The following is a 27,691-nucleotide window of genomic DNA, read 5'->3' as shown; positions in this document are numbered from 1 at the left end:
GCGGGCTTTTCAGATTATCGCCTTCTGGTGGCCATAAACAAACAACATTACACACACTGCGCAAACATAACATTACCCACATCTTTGACCTTTTACAGAGTTCTGTGTTCATCACAGTGTACTAAGATGGAGATGAACTAACGTTCTGAAGTCGCTGTACGTAAGATACTGTACATGGCTACCTCGGCATTGTTTCGGAAAGTTTTGTCCTACATGGTGACCGTGTATCAAGATGGCTGCACTCTTTCAAAAAGACAACGCTCCACATTCTGCAGGAATAGTTCTATGATCATGTCTAAGCATTTTGTGTGCTCCGATGGCCGCCAAGTTACCCCAACATCAATCCCATCGAACTTTTGTGGGATGCGGTGGAACGTAGCATTCGATGGTTCACGCCAGTGCCCCACTCCGTTGCCGAATCCGGGAGGTTCTTCTGTCCATCTGGTCCAGGATACCTGGGACACCTTCCGCGGTCGCGTGGAGTCGATGCCACGCAGGGTGCAAGCGATTATCACAGCGAAAGGTAGTCCAACACGCTATTAAGTAGGTGGGCAAAATGTTTTGGCTCATAAATGCATATAAGTTAGTACTGTGCTTGATGTCTTTTTCAATTAATACATCGTTTGCCATCACATTATTAAGCAAAGATTTTATTTCGCTTTACATGCAATGAAAAACAAAACTGATTCGAATACTGGATAGCTCAAGGCGAATACATGTGTCATAATTGCATTAAGAGGAGGTGCGATATATTTAAAATAAAACTCTTCTCGAGAGAGCAGTTCTTTCAGCCAGCGAGTTGATTACTGGAACAAGTTGCCTTCGCAGGTAGTTAGGCTGACGGTTTGAGAGTGAGGAGGGGGAATAATTAATGTTAAATATCAATCAATTACACTGTTCTGGTTGTATTATCACAGTGTATTATAACCTTTATTGGCCGAGAAACTCTTTCGCAAATCTAAATATATCTTTAATTCAGTGTTTTCAAAAACAGTAACCTGGCTCTTTTAAGAGCTGTTATTTGCTGACATTATATTCTGTTGTTAACTGCACTGCTGTTACTTGACATGCACAGTGTGTTACTTATTTTTACGCATTATTTGCAATTTTTACAAAATCATATCACACAAATATTGAAAATTTCAACATTTACAGAGTCCTTTGTGGAATTTGAAACAACTGTATTATCCCATTATTGACAGTGTACTTTTAGCAAAGGCCATATCATCTAAACAAATGAGTTTGTCTTACCTGATCACTGTCTTGGGCCTGCCAACTGTCTGTACTCTAAAAGAAAAGAAAAACAAAAACAAAATAGTAGTATTAAAATAATATTAGAAACGAATAAATAAATAAAACATTTACAAAAAATAACTGAAAACACTTTTTCTAGGCAATGAAAAATTAGAATTATTCTCAGATACTGCAAAAGCAAAATAATACAGTGTTCAAGTTTTTGTATCCGAAGGGATGCTGAGATGTTATTTGGTTTTTTTTAGGAGCATTAGCAACTAAGGCCATATTGCTCCGGGGATGTGCGGTGGTCATTCCCTGACCTTTCCGCATCCTCTGTATTTGGTGGTGACGGGCTCGAACCCCGGTCTAATCAAGAAGCGTGTGCTACACACTGGTGCTCCTTCCCACCTGGCTACAGAGGCGCCTAGGGATGCTGAGAAAATAAAATCAAATAATACTGTAAAATCTGACACATTTTACAATCTGGACGTATTAAGAGAGCGATCCAGCACTCATATCTACAATCGTAGTTCCGACCGGGCTAGCCGGGTAGGTAAAGTGCCTGCCTGGCAACCCAAAGGTCGCGGGTTCGAATCCCGCCTCGGACTTGGATAAAAGTACTGAAAAAACCTTGGGAGGTGCATTATCGCCACAGAAGCCGATGCGCCAACAACTATAAAAAAAAAAAAAAAAAAATCGTAGTTGAAAAATTAAGAATTTATGCCAAAAAAGTGACATTTCTTTCCATTTAGTGCTATCGCTTATTCAGTAAATTTAGCGCGAACTACCCTTGCAAATTACAGCTGTGGCCAGTCATACTGCGCTTGTACGAAGCAGTAACCACTTTAAAGTCACTTTAGAAAAGCTAAGAGTGTTGTTAGTTTTTAGGAACATCAGCTACTTAATATTATACTGTAATATGTTCACGGACCAATTTGCATGCGGGCTGTAAAACCCGGAATAACTGAGGGCCTCGTTCCGCATGAGATCGGTTAACTATAGCCACGATTGAAGAGATCCTGAGAAATTTTCCAGTCGAGGAATGGATAATCTCTAAATATGACTCAAATCCAGATCTCTCCAAAAAAAGTGACAACTGGCGGAAAAACTATAACTGTAACGGACAACAGCTCAGAGTGAAGAGTATATATATATATACACACACACACACACACACACACACACACACACACACAGAGAGACGTTTGATCTCGGTATAGGTTTGGAATTTTTAGGCAAAAGATCGGCGATTCGATCTCACAATCTGAGGGGAGGCTCCTCGGAAGGTGTGCAGCAGCCTATATAAATGCGTTGCTGATGAGATCAGGCTCATTGCAACAGAAAATTTATTTGACATTATATGCATTCAGGAACCTTGTGTCTCTAAGCACATTTATGGGCAATCTTCCAAAGTTATGAGATATCCCATGACTACAAGAATCTTCCAGTCCTCTGCAACAGATCCTAAATCTGCCATCGTCATATTCAACAACAACAAGCTGGATATCACGGTTATCTCTGGCTTGTGTAATAAAATTCCACCTGTATTTTAGTCTCTACATCAACTTTCTCGTTCTACTTACTGTCACTATATTGTCCACCATCAGCAGATATTAATTTATCACAAAGATATCTAGAACAGGTGTTTGCTATTTTAAATCCCACATATTTAATAATTACAACTGATTCAAACGCAAAATCTTTCGTATGGTTCAGCAGTGTCTTGGACAACAGAGGTAGGATTTTCGAGAAATTTTTATTCGCCTACAATTTAAATCTGCACTACTTACCCAACCAACCGCACACCTTCTCAAACGTCCACGGAGAATCAAACATTGATTTAACCATTTCAACGTCCGCCATGTCCTCGAGGATCTCTGATTGAGTCATACATACTGATTACACAAACAGTGACCACCGAGATATCACTTTTAAGGTATCTCTCCTTCCAAATACTACAGGTCCCCTTCCTTCTCCTCCTCCAAAAGATCTTAGATTTTCTATCAAAACCATCAAATGGCCTTTATTTATGTCTTCAATTCACCAGGATTTTAACGTTGACACTCGCCGGTCTTTGAACCAGTTCAATGCCTCATAATATGCATTCTATGTACAGGCTGCCTTACTTCCTGCTACAGAACGCTCCGCTAAGAAGAAAATTAGCAAGCTTACTACAGTTCCATGGTGGACAGCTGAACTTTCCACTCTGCGCAAAAAAGTACACAAAGCACGCAAAGACTTTCAACGGAGAAGGTACTGGCCTGAACCAGAAGTCACCAAACTAAATATGAGAATGAAAATGTACATAAAATTGTATATAAATTATTGTATATGTTTCTTGAGATTGTACATAATATTTGAGTGTGTAAATAAATGGAAAAAAAAAAATGCTCTGTCCTCTGATTAATTTACAAAAAATTAAACAATGCGTAAAATGGAAACATCAAAAAGATATTCTTCCAGAAGTAGAAAATATTGATTTCTGACAGCAAAGTGCAGTACCAGGAATAAAAGCTTGAGCTCAAATATATCTTTTAGAAGAACTCTTTATTGTATACAGAAGTACAGCAAGGCACATTGCTATATACAACTCCCTTCACGGCTACAAACCAGGGGTTTACATAAAAGAAATCATACAACGTAATAAACAAAGAGGGGGAAAAAAAGAAAGAAAAAACTGCTATACATAACTTATTATTATTATTATTATTATTAATATCAATTTATTTTCCGAAGAAATGTCCCTTTACAGCTATGCAGCTAGAGGACATGAGTTACATACAGAGATAATACATAAAATACAGACAAATACATTGTATACAGAGCCAGATACAATATACGGCCTTACACAGCCACTGGTGAAGATACAAAAACATAAAGTTACAACAAATACAAAAACATAGAGTTACAACAAATAAAAGTGCATACGGATACATCGGAGCGTGGATAGTGCGGCATCACAGAGAGTCCACCTAGAACATGACTAAGGAATACATGTCTGCAAGAATGGAAGCTCTGTATGTTCTGTCCTTGCAAAGTTTCTCAACGTCAATGGCTAATCTATTAAATATCTGGAAGGAGTTGTGTGGAAACATGTTGTCCAGGGAGGACATGCTACGCAGCTTCGATCTGTATGGGGAGGTGTTGGACTGGCATCTTCTCCTGTCGGACGGTCTGGCGATGATATCCCAAATATCGGGTGACTTCAGTTTTCCGGATAGAAGCTGAGAGAGGGTAAGAAGGTTCCTAGAGATGATGAGATACCTCCAAGGAAGCGTATTAAGATTGGTGACCAGAACAGATTTTGAGATTGTAGGTGTTAGCCCAGCAACCCTATTTAGCCATTTCAAGATCCAGAATTCCAAGGAGAGGAACCTGGCTTGGTATGATGAGGGTGCTGAGGACCATATAGTCCAGGCATATAATGGAATTGGGAAAATGCAACAAAGAATGTATTTGATGATAAGGTCCGGGTTATGGAAGTTGGAGATCTCTTGTTTTACTGCCCATAAAGCCGAATATGTTTTCGTTCGAGTGGCATTAAAGTGAGGCAAGAAGGTGAGGTCTTTGTCCCAGATGATACCCAAATCTTTATGTTGGGTGACTTTTTTAACTGGAGAGTTCGCTATAATGATGTTCACATCGTTGGTATTTTTCTTCTTGGTGATAGAGAGTTGTGCAGTTTTCTCTTTATTAATGGATAGTCCAATCGCATGAAGGTAGTTTTCCAGTTCATGTAGCTGTCGGTTGGAGCTCACGGTAATAGACTGGAGAGACTTGGGGCATTTTGTGATGATGATGAACTTAATATCATCTGAGTAGGTGGTAAAATTAGTATGGTTTGATAGGAAGGGTTCTAAAGATGCGGCGAAGAGGGCGGCAGAGAGAACGGCTCCTTGTGGGAGCCCTCTGGAGCAGAAAATGTGGTGATAATGGTTTTGATTTCTGATCCATAGGGTCCTGGACTGAAGGAGTTTCCTAAGGAGAACTAGGATGTTACCAGAGATTTTGAAGTAGTTGCACAGTATGGTACATAATGCATGGGTGGACAGATTGTCAAAGGCCGCCTTAATGTCGAGGAACACAATATCCAGTTGCTCTTTGTTGCTTAAGGTACTTTCAATTCTGAACAGTGTGTCCAAGAGGTTGGTGATCGTGGAACGTCCAGGTAGAACACTATGGAGGTATGGAGGTTTGTGGCTGAACATGTGATGGGTGAGAGCAGGAAGTATGGCTTTTTCCAAGATTTTGAGGAAAGTGCATCCTACGTAAATTGGTCTGTAGTCATTAGGCGATTTTGGGTTAGACTTTTTTGGAACGGGAGAAACATAATGTGTTCCAGATAGCAGGGTACACTCCTGTTACGAGGACGGAATTGAATGCATCATGCAAGAGGTCAATGATATATACACTACATATTTTAATCATGAAAATAGGGAATCCATCCGGGCCAGTGGTAGACTTGTTGGGAAGACTGTTGATGACCTCAGTAAGGCGTTCCTTTGTGATGACAATTTTATCCAGTGATGTCTGGTTAGCTGGTGGATTGACTCGAATAAAGGGGTTTGGAGCAGATAGGGGCTTAGTTGCGAGCGAGTTAGCCCATGCGTGGAAGATGTCAGTGGTCATGGGGGACTGTTGGTTCTTGTTGGTGAAGATTCTTTTCCCAAGTTTCATTCTGTGTGCAATCCAGTCGTTCTGCGCCTTCCTCCGAATGCGTAGGAAGCGTGCCCGATGTTTTTTATAGAGTTGGTAGTCGGCTAGATCCCGTGTTCTTTGCCACTTCCTGTATAGTTTCTGTTTGATGTTGAAGGCGAGTTTGCGTCGCTGGTAAACCAGTTCTTGGTTCTGGGAGACAGTCGTACAGATTTGGAGGCCCCTTCACAGGCGATGTCTTTTAACAAGTTAGCTAAATTGGTAAGTGTTTTATCAGGATGGCTAGCAGCAATTTTTGTCCAGTCTGTAGCTTTTAGTCTTTGTAGGATGATTTGACGTTGCATATATTTTAATGAGAAGATCTTGAGTTGGGATTCTTTATGGTCATGTTCAAGTTGTCGGGGAGAGCATAGGCTTTCACTATCAAAGGAAACTGGGAGGTGATCTGACGCAAACTTAAAAATCGGCGTTGTGAGAGTGAGATGGTCGAGGTTTTGATGTCGTCTCTAGGCCTTAGATCTAATTCTACTCATTAGATCTAAGGCCTAGAGATGAGAAGGAGCGTACGACGTCCTTCATAGCAGCTTCGTGTTTTGGGGAGGGCATGATGAAGTCTCCTAAAACAAAGGTGGGCATGTGAGGCTTGAGATGGGTTAAAATCCAGGTAGTTAACTCATCCCTTGTGTCGGGATTATGGTCAGGAGGTAAATATACCGCTACAACTTGAGTTCTCACTTCTTTAACTTTAAAAATTGCAGAAATGGCTTTCAGGGGAGTCGCTGAGTTGTGCACACACAAGGTGATGGATGTCTTTGTAAATGATGGAGACGCCACCTCCACATCTGTGGTCCCTGCCGTTGCAAACATTTCTGTAATGGTGGGGAGTGGCCAAGTGGGTTTATCTTAGTAAACAAAATCTCCTTTGATCTTTTTAAAGTAAAACCTACCGCTACCACTATTTTAAATCAGTAGTCAGAATTAGACAGAAAATTCAATATGAAACTCAAAGAAGTGAACTTAAGAAGGCAAAGAACTTATCGATGAACAGTTCCATCTTTCTCCCTAACGACAGAGGATCAGGGCATCGCAATATTTTTGCCACAGCGATAATCTTTCTTTGAAATATAATGTTCTTACTCTCAATCGTGAGTGTGTGTGTATATATATATATATATATATATATATATACACACACACACACACGAAATAAGCCGAAATAAACTTTGTGAAGTTATCTTTCAAGGCGCACTAATATAAAAATCAAAATACATGTAGTTCCATCACTTCCCAGCTTTACGTTCAACAAATATGAAATATATCGGGAACCATTAGATTATTATAACAGTGGTATACTTCTGATATGAACATAAAATTTAGAATGAACAAAAAAGCAAATAAATAATTCGTTTATTTATTTTTACGCTTCACAATAAAATATTTATTCTTTTTAACAATGAGTCACATTGTTAAACCCCCAACTCAAATCGGCATTCCTCAAATTAGTTCAAAATATGATTCCACATATCTGAACAGATGCCTTAATTAGAAATGGGGATGATAGTAAAAGATTTCTAGTAAGGAGAATCAAGGTCTTCTTCAGCGATTTCAAAAAACCCATGAAGGAAAGAATCATTTCAACCCAACGCACAGCTCTCGAGCAGAGAGAGAACAAGATGCCTGGTTCTGGAATTTATTAACATCAATAACACTGAGCGATTTGAAAACAGAAAAAGGGAAGAGGTTTCAGAAATTAGTCCACACATCTGGTGAGACAAGAAATAGAGTTAAAAGTTGTAGATTACCGAAATGCTGAAAACGAATATCACGGGCGAGCATCGACACATTTTTTTATGAAGGAGAGAAGACTGAAATTTTCGATGGTGTCAGAATTACTAGTGTACAGGTCCAACATTTAGGGATTAATCAGAATCAAACCCTGCAACTGAGGAAATATAGTAAGTGATCAGCAGAACCCACATCTTATATTTCAGCGATTATGAGAGGGTTCTCAAACACTAGATAATTAAAATCACCAAAGGTAGAGCATTCAGCTAATTTTCTGGAGCTGATCAGCTTTTCTCTTTGCAATTATGCGCAAAGCAACCAAGGTTATGGAGGTACCACTATATTGTGTCTTTAAATTGAGAGTATTCTATGGTCAGTTTCCCATCACGACGGGACTGGAACCCAAGCATACAGTGTGGAAAAGGTCTTGGTTCTAATGCTTTTTCGAAGAGAAGAATTGTCATTTACCGGAAACAGGAGATTTTCATCTAACAAAACAAAAACCAACTATAGAATGCAAAAATGATATTTTATTTTTATTTATAACATCATATCCAATAACAGTAAAATAGAGTTCAGATTAAGAGCGCGTAAATAATTAAATAAAATAATAAATTAGATGCTAATAACTAAGGCTATGAAGCGTCATTATATTGGGTCTGTAAATTGCGTGTATTCTGGATCAAAAACCAGAGATTCTGGGGAGGGGGGAGGGGAATCGGGATCCCTCTCCCGAGCTTGACTAACTCGGCCACGGTGTGAAAAAAGCCCGCAAAAATTCCTCCCATCTTAGCGGAATTGGAATCCAAAGGAGAGCAAACCCATTGCTCTCCTTACACGCGGAAGGAGAGCAATGGGTTTTAGGTGCAGTAAGTCGACAATGTAAAGAAATTGGATCAAAAATAAAACAACTTTTCTAATCGCCAAGGGGAGATTATTTAACTAAGTCGTGAATAATACAAAAATTTCTGGTTAAACCAGAATGAGCTGAGCTTCTATTAAGTTTGTTTCTTTAGATGATAACTCTAGGGGAGAGGAGTCCGGAAATCCTTATTTAAAATTAAGTAGTTATCAAGATTACAAAGAAAGAAGTTAGAGATGTCAAGACAGAATCTGAAGCGATTTTATTATTTTTTAAATTCGGCAAGAGAATTAGCATTAAAGTAAATAAACTCAAATGGAAAAAATGAATTACACTATAACTGTTAAGTAAGGCCAAATGATGCGAGAAAGCAGATTTTTTTCTGCATCAATAAAACAGAACAATCATTCTATTTCAATTACCACAACCATCCAATTCCGCTTTGAACTTAGCCAGACTCACAGCCTCTGCCACTCGAAGGCAGCTTATTCCAGTGTTCGACAACCCTGTCCATGAATTTCATGAGATTCGATCTTCTGCTATTCCCTGAGATTTTATATTTGTACCACATGGTTCATGTCCCACCTACAAAATGGCCTTCGTGATTAATTTTAAACTCCATCGGGGCCTTATACATCTCAATCAGGTCTACCCTTAGATGTCTAGTTCTCAAACTATACAATCCACACCATTTAAGCCATTCTTCATATGTACATCGCTTTCTACTCATTAGTATTACGGTCGCCCTTCTTTGAACTCTCTTCAGGAGTTCAATATCGTTTTTTAGGTGCTATCTCCACACATGAATACAATGTTCCAAATGCGTAGTAAATAATTATAACGTTATGTAAAAGAACACAGCCAAGACGTGTAACCGATCTAAGTCTTTTTGAAACAACGTGGCCAGGCTCGAATTTTTAACTTCAATTCAACAGAAAATTTTTACAGCTTCGTTTGGATACCCTCACTAATATAGGAAAATTAGAAATAGCAGGGGAAACCGAGCTCAGAGAGGAAGCCAATTTGTTACACTGGTCCACTCTGAAGACTAACCATTTATGACAATCCTGTATTTTATTTTGTAGCCAGTCTTCTATCCTGTAGGGTCTTATCAGTAACTCCAATTTCTTCCAGTTTATACGGTAGCCTTCAACGAGGGACGGCATGAGAAGCCTTATTAAAGTCTAAATATAGAATGTTAATAATTGTTAACCAGTGTCCAATAATTTAACAACCACAACATAGTAATTTGTCAGATAGTTCATACATTACCTCCCCTTAACGAACCCATGCTGAGATCTATTCAAGATACCAAAGAAGTCAAATCCACTGGCCTATAGTCAACCAACTCCTCTTTAGCACTACTCTGTGTACTAAGGCGGTATTAGCATTTTTCCAGTCCAATAGAATCTTCCCGGAGTTTAATGACGCTCTCATTAATATTCTCATTAAATTTCGAAGTATAACAATATGTAGCATCCCCTGGAGCCTTATCCTCCTTTAACCTCAGTAGCTTGTCTAACGTCCATACATCACTCCTGTCATAGAGTTTAAAATGCAATATGAAAAAAAAAATAACAAATACGCACAATTAAATATCTACTAGTCGGTTACATGGAACAGTTTTCTGTTGATAATGGTGAGAAATGAAGACAGCTCCATATTTTTTCAGTTTTCCAATAGAAAACTGAAAAAATACGGAGCTATTTATTAAATTTGAGCAAATAAATTAGTAAAACCAGAGCTCGTAATTAAGTCATTCTCTTTAATATGATAACATGACTTAACTTACATAACTAAGTAATGACGTTACGGAGTGGTTTTCCACGAAAATTTTTTCCCTAAATAACCATTCTTGTAAAACGCGTTTTTCGTTTTTTTTTAAGTTAGTTTATGTTATTTAGCCTTATTGACTAAATTCTTTTTTAATTCATAACTATAATTTCTAGTCATTGTTAATGCCTATATGAAATCTGCTATATACACATTCCATTATTTCCTTTGTATATCTGCCCCTAGCCATGTGCTGTGATCGGCTTGCTGTATTTGCAATAAATGAATATTTATTTATTTTTTTATTAAACGTATACCAAGAGTAAATTTAGTCAGTAAGGCTAAATAAACACATTTAGTACTTATACCGATGAGACAAAACATCATGACCAGCGAGTCGTTATGCAAATCGAAGCAACTGCAAGTGAACTACGGCGCGTGCGCGGGCCGGGACACGGTATAAAAACACCTGATACTGAACTCCGTTAATCAGCGTTACTCTTGTTCTTCAGATGGGAAAGGCAGCGGACTTAAGCGATTTTGACAAAGGCCAAACTGTAATGGCCAGACGACTGGGTCAGAGCATATCCGAAACGGCCAAACTGTAATGGCCAGACGACTGGGTCAGAGCATATCCGAAACGGCAAAACTGGTGGGATGCTCACGGTCATCGTGGTTAGTACCTACCGAAAGTGGTCCGAGGAGGGGAAACCCACGAACCGCCGGCGAGGTGTTGGACGACCACTGCTCATAGATGCTAGAGGTGAGTAAAGGCTCTGCCGGATAGTATGTGGCAACAGAAGGGCGACTGTCGCGCAAGTCGCCGGTAATTGGAATGCTGGTGACGGGAGTAATGTGTCAACACATCGAACCCTGCTGAAAATGGGGCTGCGTAGCCGTAGGCCGTTCCGAGTGCCCATGCTAACCACGGTTCACCGGAGACAGCGCCTACAATGGCACGCGAGCATCGAAACTGGACCTTGAGTGATTGGAAGAAGGTCGTCTGGTCCAATGAACCACGTTTCCTATTGCACCACGTGGACGGCCGGGTACTCGTGCGTCGTTTACCTGGGGAAGTGATGACGCTTGGATGCACCGTGGGATGAATACAAGCCGGTGGCCGCGGTATCATGCTTTGGGCGATGTTCTGCTAGGATACCCAGTCATCCATGTGCCAGGCATTCTGACGTTTACCACCTACCTAAACATCATAACCCGCCGGTATTGCACTACATCCGGCGGGTGCGGGATTTTAGTGTGCTGAGCACTGACAGTGAATAATGTACCCGGACCTGGCTCCTCGAGCTGGGGACGTACATTAGGCGGCAGCTGCCCAGGTGTTGGCTGCTCCCTAGTATGAAGAGGCCTGCCACTTTTCAGGCCGTTTCACAGGTTTTGCGCTGTCGCAGGTGATCAAGGTGGAGATGGGCATTTGCCTAGGTGCCACCCTGACTCAAGAACATAAAAAACAAAAAAAACCTTTAAACATCGTCGTTTAGTTTTGGTAATGAAAGTAAGTATATTGTTAATCAGCTGAGATTTCCTTTATTGCAAGAGTTTGTGAACTGTTTTTCGGCGGCGTAGACATTGGATAAGCCTTATGACAGATCATCAAACCTAAGTTAAATAGAAGGTGATTTATCCTTTTTTTTTTTTTTTTTTTTTCTGGCTCCCAGACTAGGATACAGGGGGCGGAATTGATGGCACCCACCAGTATAGTGTTTTCTCCGGGGCGTGAGGAATTTTTATTTTTTTATTTATTTTTTTATTGTTTATTTTATTTTACTATTATTATTTATTTTATTCGTTTATTTTATTTTATTATTTTATTTATCTACTTTATATACTGTATATATATATATATATATATATATATATATTTTTTTTTTTTTTTTTTTTTTTGCTGGTTCTGGGAGCGGGATTGCTGGCACCCACCGGTAAAGCACTTTTTCCAGTGAGTGCGGTTTTTTTTTTATATATATTATTATTTATTTATTTTTTCCTTAAATTATATATTTTTTATCATTATTATTATTTATTTAAAATTATTATTATTTATTTTAAATTATTTAATTTATTTTTTTATTATTTTATTTATTTATGTATTTATTTTTAATTTATGTGGACTTCCAGGTTGGGAGCCCACATAAAATCCTGGGGGGCGAGACTGCTGGCACGTACAGTAGAGCACTTCTTCCTGTGGGCGCGGAATTTTGTGCTTTAGCACAGTAAGATAAGATACACTTTCAGGCCTTTTCTTTTTGCTTTTTTTTGGAGGTTTTATCCAAATACAGTATATACAGGTGGAGTCAGGCGAGAGCCTGGGAGCCACCCATGACACGGACACACACATATACATATACTTAAACATCACTGCTGACCAGGTACACCCTTTCACGGCAACGGTCTTACCCTCTGGCGGTGCCGTCTTTCAGCAGGATAATGCGCCATGCCACACCGCCCCGATTGTTCGAGACTAGTTCGCGGAACATGAGGAAGACTTCCAGGTATTTCCATGGCCTCCGAATTCCCCCGGACATCAATCCCATCGAGCATCTGTGGTTTGTGTTGGAACAGCAACTCCGTTCTGCGGCGTCTCAACCACGGACCTTACAGGCGTTAAAGGATCTGCTGGTTACGTGTTGATACCAAGTACCACAAGACACATTTAGAAATCTTGTAGCGTCCATGCCTCGCCGGGTACGAGCTGTTTTGGCTGCACATGGAGGACCAACATCATATTAGGCAGGTGGTCATATTGTTTTGGCTCATCGGTGTATCTGTACATTAAGGCATAATAAACTAACGTTAAGCCCACGTGGTATAACAGTAGTTATTTAGAGAGAAATATAACAACTTCCTTCACTATTTAAACGTCACAAATTTCCGATTTGCAAACAAAACATGGGGGATGTTAAATTCATTCCCATATCATGCTGGTCAAAAATCGCGAAAAAGTCTACTCAAAAATATTAAACCGCGAGCTCAGTTAATCACCATTTTCGATTTTTAAACAAGATGCAGAGGGATTACTAATTCAACCCAATACACTGCTGATGTCTGAACATGGAAGGAGCAAAGGTACGAATCGGATTGTTGCGAAATTATATCCTTTCCGGCTTATTCTTCGAGCAGTTATTCGGTTTAAAGTATTCTTCTTCTTCATTAGGACTTTTCCATTACGAAATGGGCTTTCTTCGACCAAAAAAAAACCTATACACCTATTGTTCTAGTCTTTTTCATCACAGTTCTCTGTTTTCTGTATCTTCCTCTCTCAGTCCTCGTCTTTCCATGCCTTTTCGAACTCCATCCATCCATCCACACCTCCCTTGCTCTTCCTCCTTCCTCGTGCCATCCAATTCTTAATCACTTTTGGAAGTCTATCCTTCTCCATTCTTCTAGTATGTCCATACCCCACCTCAGCTTTTTTGTTTCAATTCCTGTATTATATCAGTTTTATCTTCCACCATTCGTCGAATCCGTTCATTTCTTAATTTCTCCAGTCTCGATTTTCTCGCTACTCTTCTTTAGTAGTACATTTCTGTTGCAAGCAATTTCCCCTGTTGTCTTTTATTCACCGTCCACGTTCCTGCCCCACAGAGCATAATGCTCTGTACTATTGTTTGGTAGATATGTCTTCTTGTCTTATTGAGTATATTCCTACTCCAAAGGATTGCATTCAGCATACCTATCACTTTCCCTCCATCGCTAATTCTCTTCTCAACCTCCAGTTTAGACGATCCATCAGTTTGTATTATCGATCCCAAGTATTTAAAGTTATGTACCGTTTTAAGTTTATATCCTTCTATCTCCAGAACTTCTGCTTTCGATGTTAAGTATTCCGTCTTATCATAATTTTTCTCGTTTAAAGTATTCGTTATACAAATAAGAAAAGTTTCAGGTAACGTGAATAGGTGGACTATTAATATTAGTCTGGTTATTTGAGCATTTTGAAAGCCGTACCTGCACCTTACCTAAGGTCACACCAAGATACAGGTATGGAATTCGCACCGTGAAAGAGATGATATGGTAAATAAATATCAAGGGAAACAGAAACAGGAATCTGAGCGACTCGTGTATAAATTTTCAACGATATAACTAGAACGACGATGTTCGGATTAACAAAGATCAAGAAACTAATATTAACATAAATAGTAATAAAAAAATAAAAAAAAAAACCTTTCTTTTGTAGGACTTTTTGCATCAACCACTCTGGACATAGTACGTCACACTTAAAGAAATGTCTTCCAGAGAAGGAGTTCAGCAGGTTTATAATATGCCGTATTATTTACCAAACAACTCTTCTTCGGTTTGAATAGGAAATAATCTTAAATCTTACATCACTAAGTGGAAGAAGCAAACATTTTGTTACTTTGTCAGGTGTTCCGGTTTATCATCTGACAATAAAACAAAGTAACAGTCCCGTTTTCCAACAACATTGAAAGGCCAGAGCTATTTAACGAGCGTAAACAAATTTTCCTAATGAGAGCAGACTCCAAAGCTGAAACGCATATAATTTATGATATGTAAAAAGACTAGGCAGCAAAGAGAACCGTAAAAAAACGACATTCTGACAAAATCAAATAAGCGTCATCTCCCTGCCCCTCCAGCAAGCGTGGGCATACACACGAAATGTAGCGAAACCGTAAGAGGACAGGCTGATACCTGTGTTAACACAACAGAGTTGGCCGCGAGCAACCATTTTAAATAGTCCTGCTCGTTAGTGAACATCGGTCATTACATGTCCTCGAGCTCATGAATGGATAATAGAAGAGCTCGGATTCCAACAATTACTATCGTTTGATGTCTCCTAGTGAACGAAGTTATGTTAAATGCACCGAGAGCAATATTTCAAAGCCATTCTACATGCTGCAGTCTCACCTCTATCGTACAATCTCAGTTCTACCTCAACTTTGCCTCACTTGTGTAAATGTTCTGCAACTATAACTTCGCGACAGAATCGTGAGTCAACGTTGAGTCTGTGGAAGCATCCTATTTACTTAGTTCCAAATGTATTAATGCGCACTATTTCCTGAGGCGAGGGGCGTTCAGAACTGATAGGATTTTTCAAATGGAAATATTTACGGTGGCTATTTAAATGTAATTAATTTATATAATAAATAATTATATTATTATACATTAATAAATTTATATAAATTAAATATATATAATTAATATATAACTTATATATAAATCTATATAAAGTACGGTTGTTATATAAATTTAATTATTTATGTATAGAGTGTACAAGTTAATATATTTAGAGTCAGTGGGATTATCGACGCTAAGTTTTAAATAAGCGTTGTTGATAATTTGCTTCGCTTCATACGATATTTTAACACCTTTAGTGAAAACTTTGAACACGTTGCTATTCGAAGAATTAGTCGCCATGTTAAAAATGCGCAGAAGCTTGTTACTCATCGATCTTTACTATATTTTTTACTCATGCAGTATGCCAAAAAACTTTTCGTATGATTTGGTATATATAAGGTGTTGCGTGAGCAAATATTTATGAATGGGGTATTGCTTATTCCAAATCGCCACAGCAGGTACAAAAACTCTTCTAACTATACTGTCTTGCGTAGCGACACAACCAATCTTCACCTCTCCCAAAGAAGCTAACGTTAACTCGTGATCCTGTCGCGAAGTATAGTCAGAAAAGAGGCTACCAAATGTCCAAATATTCAAAGTTGACAGATTGTTATGAGTTTAACGAAGGATATAACACGCGAGCATCTAACTTGCTCTGTTTTTCTGAACATACGTATTCGAAATAAAAATGATGGACATTAAAATAGCACATGGGAATGCCCTCTGGGAAATCAAGAGCTACTCCAACTGAGTAAAATAATTAGCCAACATCATCCCAAAGGCGAAGAGGTAATTTTATACCCACAAAACATCGATAAAGTCAAGGTACATATGTTAATGCTGCATTTTTTTTCATCTGTATGCCAAAAGTGAACATTTTAGCTTATAACCAAACACATTAACAGCGCTACCGCTCGCTCGCGCGCGCGCGCGCACACACACACACACACAAGCAATGTGCAGTACGCAAAATACAGTGTAATTTTCTATTAGGATTCACTAGTGAAGTCATCCAGTACTGTGCATACGACCGTTTATAACCTTTTTTAGATGACATGACTCTCCTAAACTTGAGGGAATTTCTGGGAAAAACCTACTAGAATTATATAAAAACTTCTCGTGTATAATTTATTTTGTGGTTGCTATTCCCCAAGTCTAAAAACCTTGCATTTTGCTGCATTAAAACATACTGCCACTTTTCTGGCCATTCTGGCAGCCTGTTCAAGTCATCCTGGAGTGTTGCTTGGTACTGATCATTAACTTCTCTACTAATCTTTACATCGTCTGCAAATTTTGACATCATGCCGTCTATCCGTTTGTTAATGTCGTTTATGAAAATCAGAAACAGCAGTGGTTCAAGAACCGATCCTTGGGGGACTCCACTTCTTACTTTACACCAACTGAAGAATATCCATTAATCACACCCCTCTTCCTTCTGCCCTGCAGTTACCCTAGCAATCCATCTTAGAATTTTTCCAGTAATCCCAACATGTTCCAGCTTATGCAGTAACCTCTCATGAGGGACTGAATCAAATGCCTTACTAAAATCCAAATAAATTATGATAAAAACTTCACTTAACAAAAGGGTACAAATTCACCATTACATAATACACTGCCAATAAAAATTTATGTAATAGTTAACTGTAGACATTTTATTTTATTTTTAGAAAAGTTTTTATGCAAACAGCAAACAGCAAAATATATATACAAAGACAAAAGTTTCCTTCATTGGCTGAAAAGATAGCCAGGGGAATTACACAGCGAAGAAATAACTGGAAAAGAGGAAGGTGACATTAAGTTAACTCCAGGGGCTCACATCTGGTGAGTAAGGGCTTGGCACACCCAGGGTCCTGAGCTGGATATCATCATTCTTCTCTTTCTTGGTGATTCTTTCTACCTCTCTCTCTCTCTCTCTCTCTCTCTCTCTCTCTCTAAACAGGGAATTATGTAATATTTAGCAACTTATAAGAGATCATTAAGTTACGTTGCTTACAATATGACATAGATGGAAGTTTCTGGTGATTGGAGGAGGAGGAGTCGCCCGAAGAGTACAGAGTAGGATCCTCCAGTGAACAGTATCTCACAGATCGGGAGCCGAAATACTTCCTATTAGCATTTTTACAGTGGCAGTGAGTCTGCTCTCAAAAGATTGCTGTTGAGCCTTGGTATATACAGAAGTGGCATGGAAAATCAACCAGTCAGCTTGGCTTTTTTTTTTTTCCCCTCTCTCTCTCTTTTCAGTCGCATCCAACTTAGCTTTTTTAAGGTGTGTGTGTGTGTGTGTGTGTGTGTGTGTGTGTGTGTGTGTGTGTGTGTGTGTGTGTGTGTGTGTGTGTGTGTGTGTGTGTGTGCGCGCATCAAGCGCCTGTTGTCTTCAGTCTGTTCATATGTAACAACCCAAATCTTTATGGGTTGTTATCCCATTATCCATTATCCCAAAACTAATTTTTATGAAATTTTATATTTAGTTCTTTTACAACTATTTGTTGAACCGTCTGAAATTTCATTAAAATTGGACAAAGAGAAATCCAGCAATTATTATTATTAGTTTATTTTATTATTTTTTCCCATATGCATCACACAGGCTACTTGTAGCTCAAGTGCTAAATAATGTTTGCAGCTGTTCACTGATTGAAGGAATGAATAGGCAATATGGCGGATACAGAAACGAAATGTTCTCGGTTCGCAGATAAAAATCATTGCGTTTACAGGAGTTCGTTTTTTGTTATCAGTTTACTAAATATAAAAATCATGAATTATTGCTATTTGCTTATATTAATCGGCAGAAACGTGAAGCGCATGTTATATTTCAAATATATTTCAACTGCAGGAAAAATTAAGGAAGAAAGGAAGAAGAACTAAGGGGGAAACAAATCCAGGAAGAAATAAGTAAAGTACAGATTACGAGAGTGTTGGCAGCATATTTGTACGTCATGTTGCTATTTGTGTAATTAATTAAATCACAGAGAGTGAAATACGTGTTGCATTTCAATTTTTAGTAAAATCGAAATTTTTATGCAATACATATTAAAACAGGTCCTTTACGCAAACCTTTAAGTTTCCTGTATTCACGTAATGCTGTATTAACGTTACTATTATTCTGATAGAACAGTTTTACTAAAAGAGCACGTTCCTTTTTGTAAGAGCCATAATGGTCAATACGGTGGCGTTGGCCTTTCTGCTGTTATCTAAGAGGTTTTATCTAAGAGAGCGCCATTTACCCTCTGGTGGCGGAAATTTGAACTAATTTTTTCCTCCCTTCTACAAATCGCTTCCCCATACCCGAAGTGATATACCCACCGATTTTCACAGCGCTAACTCTAACCGTTTTGACACTAGGGTCTCCTGAATAGGGAAACTTATTTTATAACCATCCAGTACTTCAGATTACGGACTTTGAAAGAGGTTAGATCACCGGGTTGTCGAAAGCCAGACATTCAGCTGCACAGTAAACGTGGCAAACTACTGTTCGTGTGTGCCACGATGTTTGAACGGCTGGACACTGTTGACAACAGTGAGTACAAGAAGATACTCCGAACACGACGCTTAGGGGAAGGGGGAATCAAAACAGCGTCAGGAAGAATGGTCAGCGTTTCAGTTGAGTATCATAGTGTACTGACCACAGGACTGTCAAAATTTGCTGTATTTCCAACATCGACCTGTCTGCGCCTGTGTCGGTCAGCACAATTATAAGACGATTGCGAGAAGATGGGACGTTACGTTCGCGCTGTTCGCCTCGTATGCTATTTAATTGTCGTCTGAACCTGCAGCGTTGCAGAGAAAAATACTGTTTGTTTGTTGTTGTTATTTGGTTTTTAGGAGCATTAGCAACTAAGGCCATATTGCTCCGGGGATATGCAGTGGTTATTCCCTGACCTTTCCGCATCCTCCGTATTTGGTGGGCACAGGCTCGAACCCCGGTCTAATCAAGAAGCATGTGCGACGCACTGCTGCTCCTGCCCACCTCCAATCACCTGGCTACGGAGGCGCCGAAAAATACTGATGTAGATCGCATTGTCGAAAGTAAACATCGCTAAATAGATGCACAAACAACCATTTTCTTGTTTACATTGATATCTGTTGCTCAACTTATTCTGAGCTCAAAGAATGCGCAACTCCTTTCAGTGGGACAATTTTAGTGAAAACCAGTGACTTCATATTTTATCAATACAGCTGAGAGAATAAAATAACTGAAAAAGTCGAGGAGCACAACAGAAGACGAAGTGCTTCTTTCTGGTCTCTTGTAACTATATGTCCACTTATTAAAGGTAAAATATAAATAAATATTGAAAATACAACGTAATGGACCGTTTGCTATTTATTTATTTATTATTATTTTATCGGGATGAAATCTTAAAGCCGGTGTGTGATCTTGAGATGCAGACAATATGTTGATTTTGAATCCCAATAGTAGAGAGATAAATGTGTATCGGGATCTGGGAGCAGCTATACTTAACTGAACATTAGGACGGTTTTCTTATGGTCCAGTTATATTTCTCTGAAGAAAAGACACTTTTACTTCTCTCTCTCTCTCTCTCTCTCTCTCTCTCTCTCTCTCTCTCTCTCTCTCTCTCTCTCTCTCTCTCTCTCTCTCAGTTAATCCCATGACTGCCCCAAGGCCTGTCGACGTTGATTGGATACTTTTTGCCAAATCATGTACAGTTCATCCCTTCGTCAACCAAACAATAAATGGATTTGTTTGATCGAGAGGTTTTTCCACCCTGACAGATAAGTCTTGGCAAATCGTCCTTAGCACACATGCAATATTCATTGCCCAAACATAAAGCAATTTCCAACACCGGATGCAGTTTATCACTTTATCGGCGTAGGAAGGGCATCTCCGGATAAAAACAGATTCTCATCATCCTCAGCAGATCCGAAGAAAGCCTTGGAACAAAACAGTGTAAAAAAGATAAGATGTGGACAAAATAATAAAAAAAAGCTCCTTAAAAAGCATAGCCGTGATGAGAGAAAAAAAAAAAAAAATCAACACCACTGGAAATGCAAAGCAGAAATGTGGCGAATGATTTCTCACCTAAAGTTTTACTATTAGAAATACTAGCACTACTATCAGCAGGAATATTCTTGAGAAGCGATAAAAGTATTTAGTAACACAATACAGTAGCACCAAAAGTCTAAATGAGAAATGAAATAGTTTACATCGTCAATTAGATAAATACCATTCACAAAATGTCAACAGCATTATACTCCTCATTTAAAACTGAAAGACTACAAAAATATTAGATTCTAGCTCCACAGAATGAACATTTAATCAAGATTTGCAAACAGAGCGTAATCGCTTTCCGGACTTCTGCATTTCACTAAAACTAGAGATTGCCTAACATTCCGAGAGCGTAAGTCAAAGTTAGATACACAAAGAGCGCTATTATTGTCACTCCACCTCACCGTATACACGCAAGATGAATTAGCCTAGCAATATATCAGTGCACCAAAAGCAGCTAGTGTCAATAACAGTTTCGAGCCAATCACAACAGTGCAGTATACTCGGTAAACAGGCTCATTTACATGTTAATTGACTTTATTGTTACTGCGCTACCAGATGCACGTCAGCAAACACCATTACCTCAACATATACCGTTATTTTTGGTGCAATGCTTCCGACCCTCAAGTCACCAGCTGCACATCAACTGAGATCTGAATAACCTGACCAAAGGCTAGCTATCCTTTCAGAGAAAACAATAAAGCAGATATGCTTCCTTGCAGTCAACAAAGACTCTTCCCTCGAATAAAAAGTGCATCTGTCTTTTTTGACATCTAAGGATTTCGTAAATCCTGAAATAAGACATTTAGTAAATGACAAAATGTTATTATGCCGAAATACAGAACGGAGAACTTAACAGAAACAGGCGAAAGCTGGAACCACTCCAGAACGGCATTCTGGCATTGCCCGTCCAGCACCCTATGACTTTTCTTCCAAATTAATAATTTTATGTGTCGTTATGAAGTACGATAAATTGTATTTTAAAGTTCTTTGCTTCATTTATTTTTCGTTAGGTTGAAGTATTAACTAATCCAAAATCTTTATGTTGCACAACCTAGTCGAAGTTTCTATAACGCACCAAGTCAATTTACGAATCGCCTACCACAGCGTAGTGATATTTAAATAACCTAACGTTCTTTTAACAGAAAGAGCTACCTTCCCAATAACTATTAAGAAGGATACTGCGTTGATATTCATCTACAAATGTTAGTGTTATTTACCAAAAAAAAAAATCTTTTTCCCACCTACTGTGTAAACACATACAGAATATGGTTAGGATACTTAGGATAAACAAGAGCAGAGACACCTGACTGACGTCGCCTTAAGTGCATTTCTTTAAATTCAGGGAAACAAAATTAAAAAAACAATAATAATTAAATAAATAAATAAAATAATTTAACATATCACAATAACACCAACTTAACTAAAAACTGTAAAAAAACGCTAAACATATCAAAAACCCGGAATACATAACCAAACACTTAGAAATTGGCGACTAAATTTTTTTTGGTAAGGGTAAAAGCGAAATTGGATAGCCACTTTATGGTGACGGGGTAAATGAGAGTGATATGTATTTTATTTTTTTTATTTTTTTTTTTTTTTAACAGACGCCGCAAACCTTCGTTTCCTTACATCCGGAAAACTGAGGTCACCCGATATATGGGATATCATCGCCAGACCGTCCGACAGGAGAAGATGCCAGTCCAACACCTCCCCATACAGATCGAAGCTGCGTAGCATGTCCTCCCTGGACAACATGTTTCCACATAACTCCTTCCAGATATTCAATAGATTAGCCATAGACGTTGAGAAACTTTGCAAGGACAAAACATACAGAGCTTCCATTCTTGCAGACATGTATTCCTTAGTCATGCTCTAGGTGGACTATGTGATGCCGCACTATCCACGCTCCGATGTATGCACTTTTATCTGTTATAACTTTATGTTTTTGTATCTTTACCAGTGACTGTTTAAGGCCGTATATTGTATCTGGCTCTGTATACAATGCATTTGTCTGTATTTCATGTTTTATCTCTGTATGTAACTCATGTCCTCTAGCTGCATAGCTGTAAAGGGACATTTCTTCGGAAATAAATTGATATTAATAATAATAAGGCCCTTATAATACTAATATTAAATCGCAAGAGTTGGTAGACATGGACACGAGACTTTCTTAAGAAGAACTCTTTATTGCACACAAAAGGCACACGCCGTACACAATACCCTCCACGGCTACAAGCCAGGGGTGAACTGTAATAAAGAACTTTGCAATGCCATACTGAGAGATTATTCTTCCTTTATACATCCAGAAACATCCCTGTTGTCAATTGTTAATCTTCCTATTCAAGTATCATTTAATCCACAGTTTTGTAGGCGCTAATGCTTTTTTAATAGCCTTCGTCTTCTCCTCATTATTTCCCCTAGAAGCTCAATCTAGGTATACGTTGCCAGGCTAAACGGCACAATCTGTTTTTTTATTATTATTATTTTCAGTAATAATCCTACTCGTATATTTCATGTGTCAAGCAAGCGTCTAACAAAAATTTCTTAAAAAATATTACTATCTCTCTCTCTACCTTACAGACGCCGATCGCACTTGAGCTTGGCGCCTTCTATTCCAAGAACTTCCATTAAAATTTCTAAGACACGCAAAACCGGCTCATTGATGATATCGACCGAGTTGTGTACTACGGAAAAATTAAATCGTATAGGAAAACATCTGAAATTCAGATGAAAGACTTTATGCTCACGTGGCAAATTATCAGTCAGGTGCGAAAGAATTCCAGAAGAGTGCCTTTCGAAATGCGAAGGCGCATGGTAGAATTAAATAGCAAAATGTTCTCGTGATCCAACCATGCGCAAATATTAAGTCTACCCTTATATTTTCCTTCGAGAGAATCAAATTAGCACTTCTAATATTACTAAAAATAGGAAAGTAAAAAAGTACAAAAATGCTTTGGTCATAATCCTGTCATAAGCAGGAGAATACACAGACAACAACCACAAATAAGAAACATTTCCTAATAAAAGTTGTTCAAATTAAACGAACTTTAGGAATAATAAAAAATTTGCATATGCACAGAATATGAATGCAGCTTCCGAACAGATAAAAACCTATGAAAGGTTATAAAAAAAAAAAAAAAAAAAAGAATAGAAAGAATGCAAAAATTTGGTAATTAAACTGAATGGGTATTTAAGAGATTTAGACTGAACATGAAACGTGGAGGAAATCAAACGTTCTTTGGCGGGCGATATGTGAAAACGGCCTCTTAAGTATTTCATAATATTCATACTCCCCTGAGACGATTTTTGCCAGAAATTTGAGATCCGATTTTTTCTAATTAAACTTCCGAGTTCACAAAGGCATTTCACTAATCCTGTCATGAGCACTGGGAACACTGATAAAATGAATAAACTGAAGGTTCCATTAGCTGGATAATTAAAAGCAATGAACTCATTCTCTGCATAGTGAATTACAGTAATCTTTTCCGAAATCTCTCTCTCTCTCTCTCTCTCACACACACGAAATATTGGTTGATATTCATAATTCACTCTTCCTACAGATGTTCAGTACAACGCTCATTGTTTAGTCAGCCTCGATGTTTACAGGAAAAATTAGCTTTGCCATTTCTTCGAAAGTCTTATAACTCGATAAGAATTCTGCTTCGCTTTTTTACTACTTGTATACTGAAATACTGGTTCACAAGTTTAATCGATCTAGCCATTTTATACATCAATTTCTAAGTTACAAGCCTCTATTAGAGAGGACATCTAATGGATAGGACTATCCGATATAAATATTCTAACCGAAAAGGTATTGAGGTTACAGGTGCCATAAACAATTACACTTTATGCCCTTTGATATCTCGTACATCTCTCACCCCATGCGGTTTTTCATCGCTACCATAAATGATAATTTTGGCATATGAAAACAAGCTTTGTCGCTAAGAGTATACGGATATTCCAAATGCAGTATCTTCGGAGGGTTTTTATTTATTTGTTTTGTTTTTTAAACAACTGCATGAAAACATCCGCCAAGATGCTATTTCACTTGCTACCTTTGGCCTTTTAAATTCATTGAACCTTTAGCTATCTTCAGAGATGAATCAGAAAGTACGGCCGCAGATTTTTAAAGTGGAAATCACATTTGGTTTCTCGACATTTCAATGATCAGTATTTTTATTATTATTATTTTTTTTTATAATTAAGAGTCTGGTGTTTATTTCAGCAGCAATTGAATATCTATATTGCACACTTAGGAGGTAGCAACTAAAGCTAACTTTGTAAAAAATGTCCAGATTGATTAAACTCTTAACTTTCTGTGGGCTGTCGAATTTGTTTCGTCTTTTTATGCTTCCTTTAATAAAATTTCATACGGTTCCACTAAATATACACAACAACAAACAAACAAAAAAAAAAAAAAAAAAAAAACCGGCACAAGATAGCCAGGTTTCGTCATCCGACTAAATTAATTTAAATATATTAGTAGTAATCAATTAATAATAATTATTGTTAGTGGAGGCACCAACAGAAACTGGTCTGCCATGTGTATAAAACAATTACAGTTTAAATGATAACGACCAATACTTCTCTGCACTGAATATCGATATACAGAATTCCTTATTTATTTCTTTTAATATTCTAACTACATAATTTCTAATAAGATTATTACTACCATCCGAGGTTACATAGGGTCATCGATGATTCCACAAAATAATAGGACAGTAATTTTCAATAGTAATTTCGGGATCCTTTCTTAAGTAAGGAAGAAATAAATCGAAGCTTGCATAACACAACTTAAGCATCACATCCATTTGCCACGAACATTCCCTTCAAACAATTCTCTCCCTGAATAGGCAAATGCATCACCTTACAGAAACTAAAACTTCAAAAACTTAAAGACATCAAAAAACTTTTCGTCGACATAATTAGTCAAAAAATTCCTTCGGTATGTCGTTCAAGTAATATTCCGCATTATGGTCTCGCTAAAATGCTTCCTTTACGAATTACTGCCCGCATTATAACCCTGGGATCAACTTGTGAATGCTCGTCTTTCATTCAATGCGGGTTTGCGTTGTGCCAGTAACGATAACTATGATTAAATGAAAACCAGCTTCGTAGCTAAACAAAATATCAGTAAAGATTGGATTGTCGGCTGAGTTACTGTACACGTTGCAGGATTTCACCCTTCAACTGAAGTTATTCCCATGCAGTACTTGAAGTGTGGTTAATCGAATGGATTAAATTTATATGACTTTCCATGTACATCAAGTAAGACCGATTCCTGTTTCTTGAGAAATTCTCGTAGATTTTTAAACCTCCCCAGGGTAGCTCACATATTTGATAAAATATCTGCATAGATTCATCTCCTGTCTGAGAGACACTTGTCAATCTCCATAATTCTTTATTGTAGTAAAGCTTTATGGAGGCCGGTTTTCCAACTTTCGGCTCATCCATTTCAGAGGCCTACAGGTTTCAACAGCTTTGTGTGTCTGTGATCAGCATAAAAACGAAAGAAAAACATTTATATACAGATAGTACAGTTCGTTGGCTCGAGAGTAAGCCAAACCTGTAAGCGTCACCAGCACATGCATTTCGCGTACTTTTACTTTAAAATTATATTTTTGCAATTTTAAGTTTATTACTCGCTTGTATGCACTATAATGTTAAAATAAATAATGAGATTACAACGTCCAAGATTTAAAAAAAAAGTGATCGATACATAAAATTCACTGCGTGCTTTTTCATGCATCTAATCGAGGGGAACCCTGAAACAAGAGCATCCCCTCAAAAAAAAAAGGGCAAAAAATTGAAATTACTAAAAACTGAAAATTTAGCATTCCTTCAATCTAAACCAGTTTTCTTCCAGATATTTCTGCATTTCTAACATTGATTTGCATTAGAAGTGGAGAAAAAGCAAAATATGCTGTTATTTGTTAGCGTACACTGTTCCTAAGACGCCTGGTCGTGTAAGTGAACTCTTCAGGGGAGGAAAATGGAAGCCATAAAAAGTATGGGCCACGTATGTAAAACATTTTCGGCGCGATTGCTCAATCGGTTTACACATGTTTCGCGCTGCTCGCACAGCAAGTAATAACAGGCAGCATAGATTCGTTAGATTCATGCACGTTCACTGCGTATTCACGTAAATGAGCGCGCTTTTTACAGGGAATGACCGAAATAAAAAAAAATGATACTAATTACAGAAAGATTATTAATTAAAACTATATATATTTGAATTCTTCTGTAAAAAAATGCACACATTTTTATTTATTTATCACTGCAGGTCCGCAATAACTTCTGAAACCAAAATGAAACTCAAACAAGGATAACAAACCCACAAGGAAAATAATGAACAAGCCGCATGCCAATGTGAAATTCTGCAGCCTACTGAACAAAACGCCAATATAAACATTAGAATTTTTGCAGAAAGTCTATGAAAAATCTGCTGCACCCACATCCGTTCAGATAGCATAAACAGTTCAACATAGAAGAACCAGCACCGAACGTTACCTTATCCTAGGACGTCCATCAACATTAATAACTGATGTGACTATTGTACTGCATCTCCTATCGTCCTCCAAAGAAGGCATGATCCATTAAGTGTCTGATTGCAAGCGTATGATCGATATGAAAGGCATTATTTACACTCATGCTGTGGAAAAACGGTGTAGTTACAGTGAAGTTCTAAAGAAACTGAATCAAAAAATGGGTTAGAAAAGACACGATGGTTACTTCGTCACAATGGAAAATTGCACACAGCATCCTCAAATGTTGAAGAATCACTACCTGAGTTAAACATCAAAAGTTTCTTTCCCCACCCTTTTTATAGTTCAGATCATGTCGGTTGTGATTTCTTTCTAATTTATAATCTCTGGGGTGAGCCATTTTCCATCGGATACAGCTAATAAATGTCGCTTAGGATATTTAAGTTGTCTCTCAAACAGCGAAATCGCGGAGGTATTTAGAAAATGGGTGGAGAGATTGGCCAAGTATACGGAACTAGATCGGAGCGTCCAGTGTTTTTTGGCCAGAGGCCAAAGCAGATAAAAAATACTTTATAGTAGTTTTTTTTTTTTTTTTTTTATCATAATACTTTATAGTAGGTTTTTTTTCCCTCTTAATGGTACAAGAATGGGCCACACACTCTTGTGCTGGCCACGAGAACAGTTCCTTACCACTAATTGCGTATTTTCCGAAATGAAATTTAATTTTATTATCAACTTTTATATTTAATCCAATTATTTTAAAGTTAATAATTAAATACGAAATATAACAAGTATTAC

The 27,691-nt window shown here is 38.0% G+C and overlaps 1 protein-coding gene across 10 annotated transcripts in view; it reads right to left on the bottom strand.

The window, feature by feature from the left end:
- Window positions 1–27,691, bottom strand: part of LOC150084219 (MAGUK scaffold protein DLG1-like) — an 855,099-nt gene that overhangs the window by 291,197 nt on the left and 536,211 nt on the right. For all 10 annotated transcript variants that reach the window (XM_090375940.1, XM_090375935.1, XM_090375941.1 and 7 more), the window contains one exon: window positions 1,252–1,287. In XM_090375940.1, the coding sequence (XP_090232066.1) occupies window positions 1,252–1,287 (36 nt within the window). The remainder of the gene's footprint in view (window positions 1–1,251; window positions 1,288–27,691) is intronic.

The sequence above is a fragment of the Mastigoproctus giganteus genome, chromosome 6 (assembly GCF_048544385.1).
Source record: "Mastigoproctus giganteus isolate SK-2022 chromosome 6, ASM4854438v1, whole genome shotgun sequence".
Lineage (NCBI taxonomy): Eukaryota > Metazoa > Arthropoda > Arachnida > Uropygi > Thelyphonidae > Mastigoproctus > Mastigoproctus giganteus.
The sequence above is the reverse complement of the archived record's forward strand: the minus strand, read 5'-3'. Positions and strand labels throughout refer to the sequence as shown.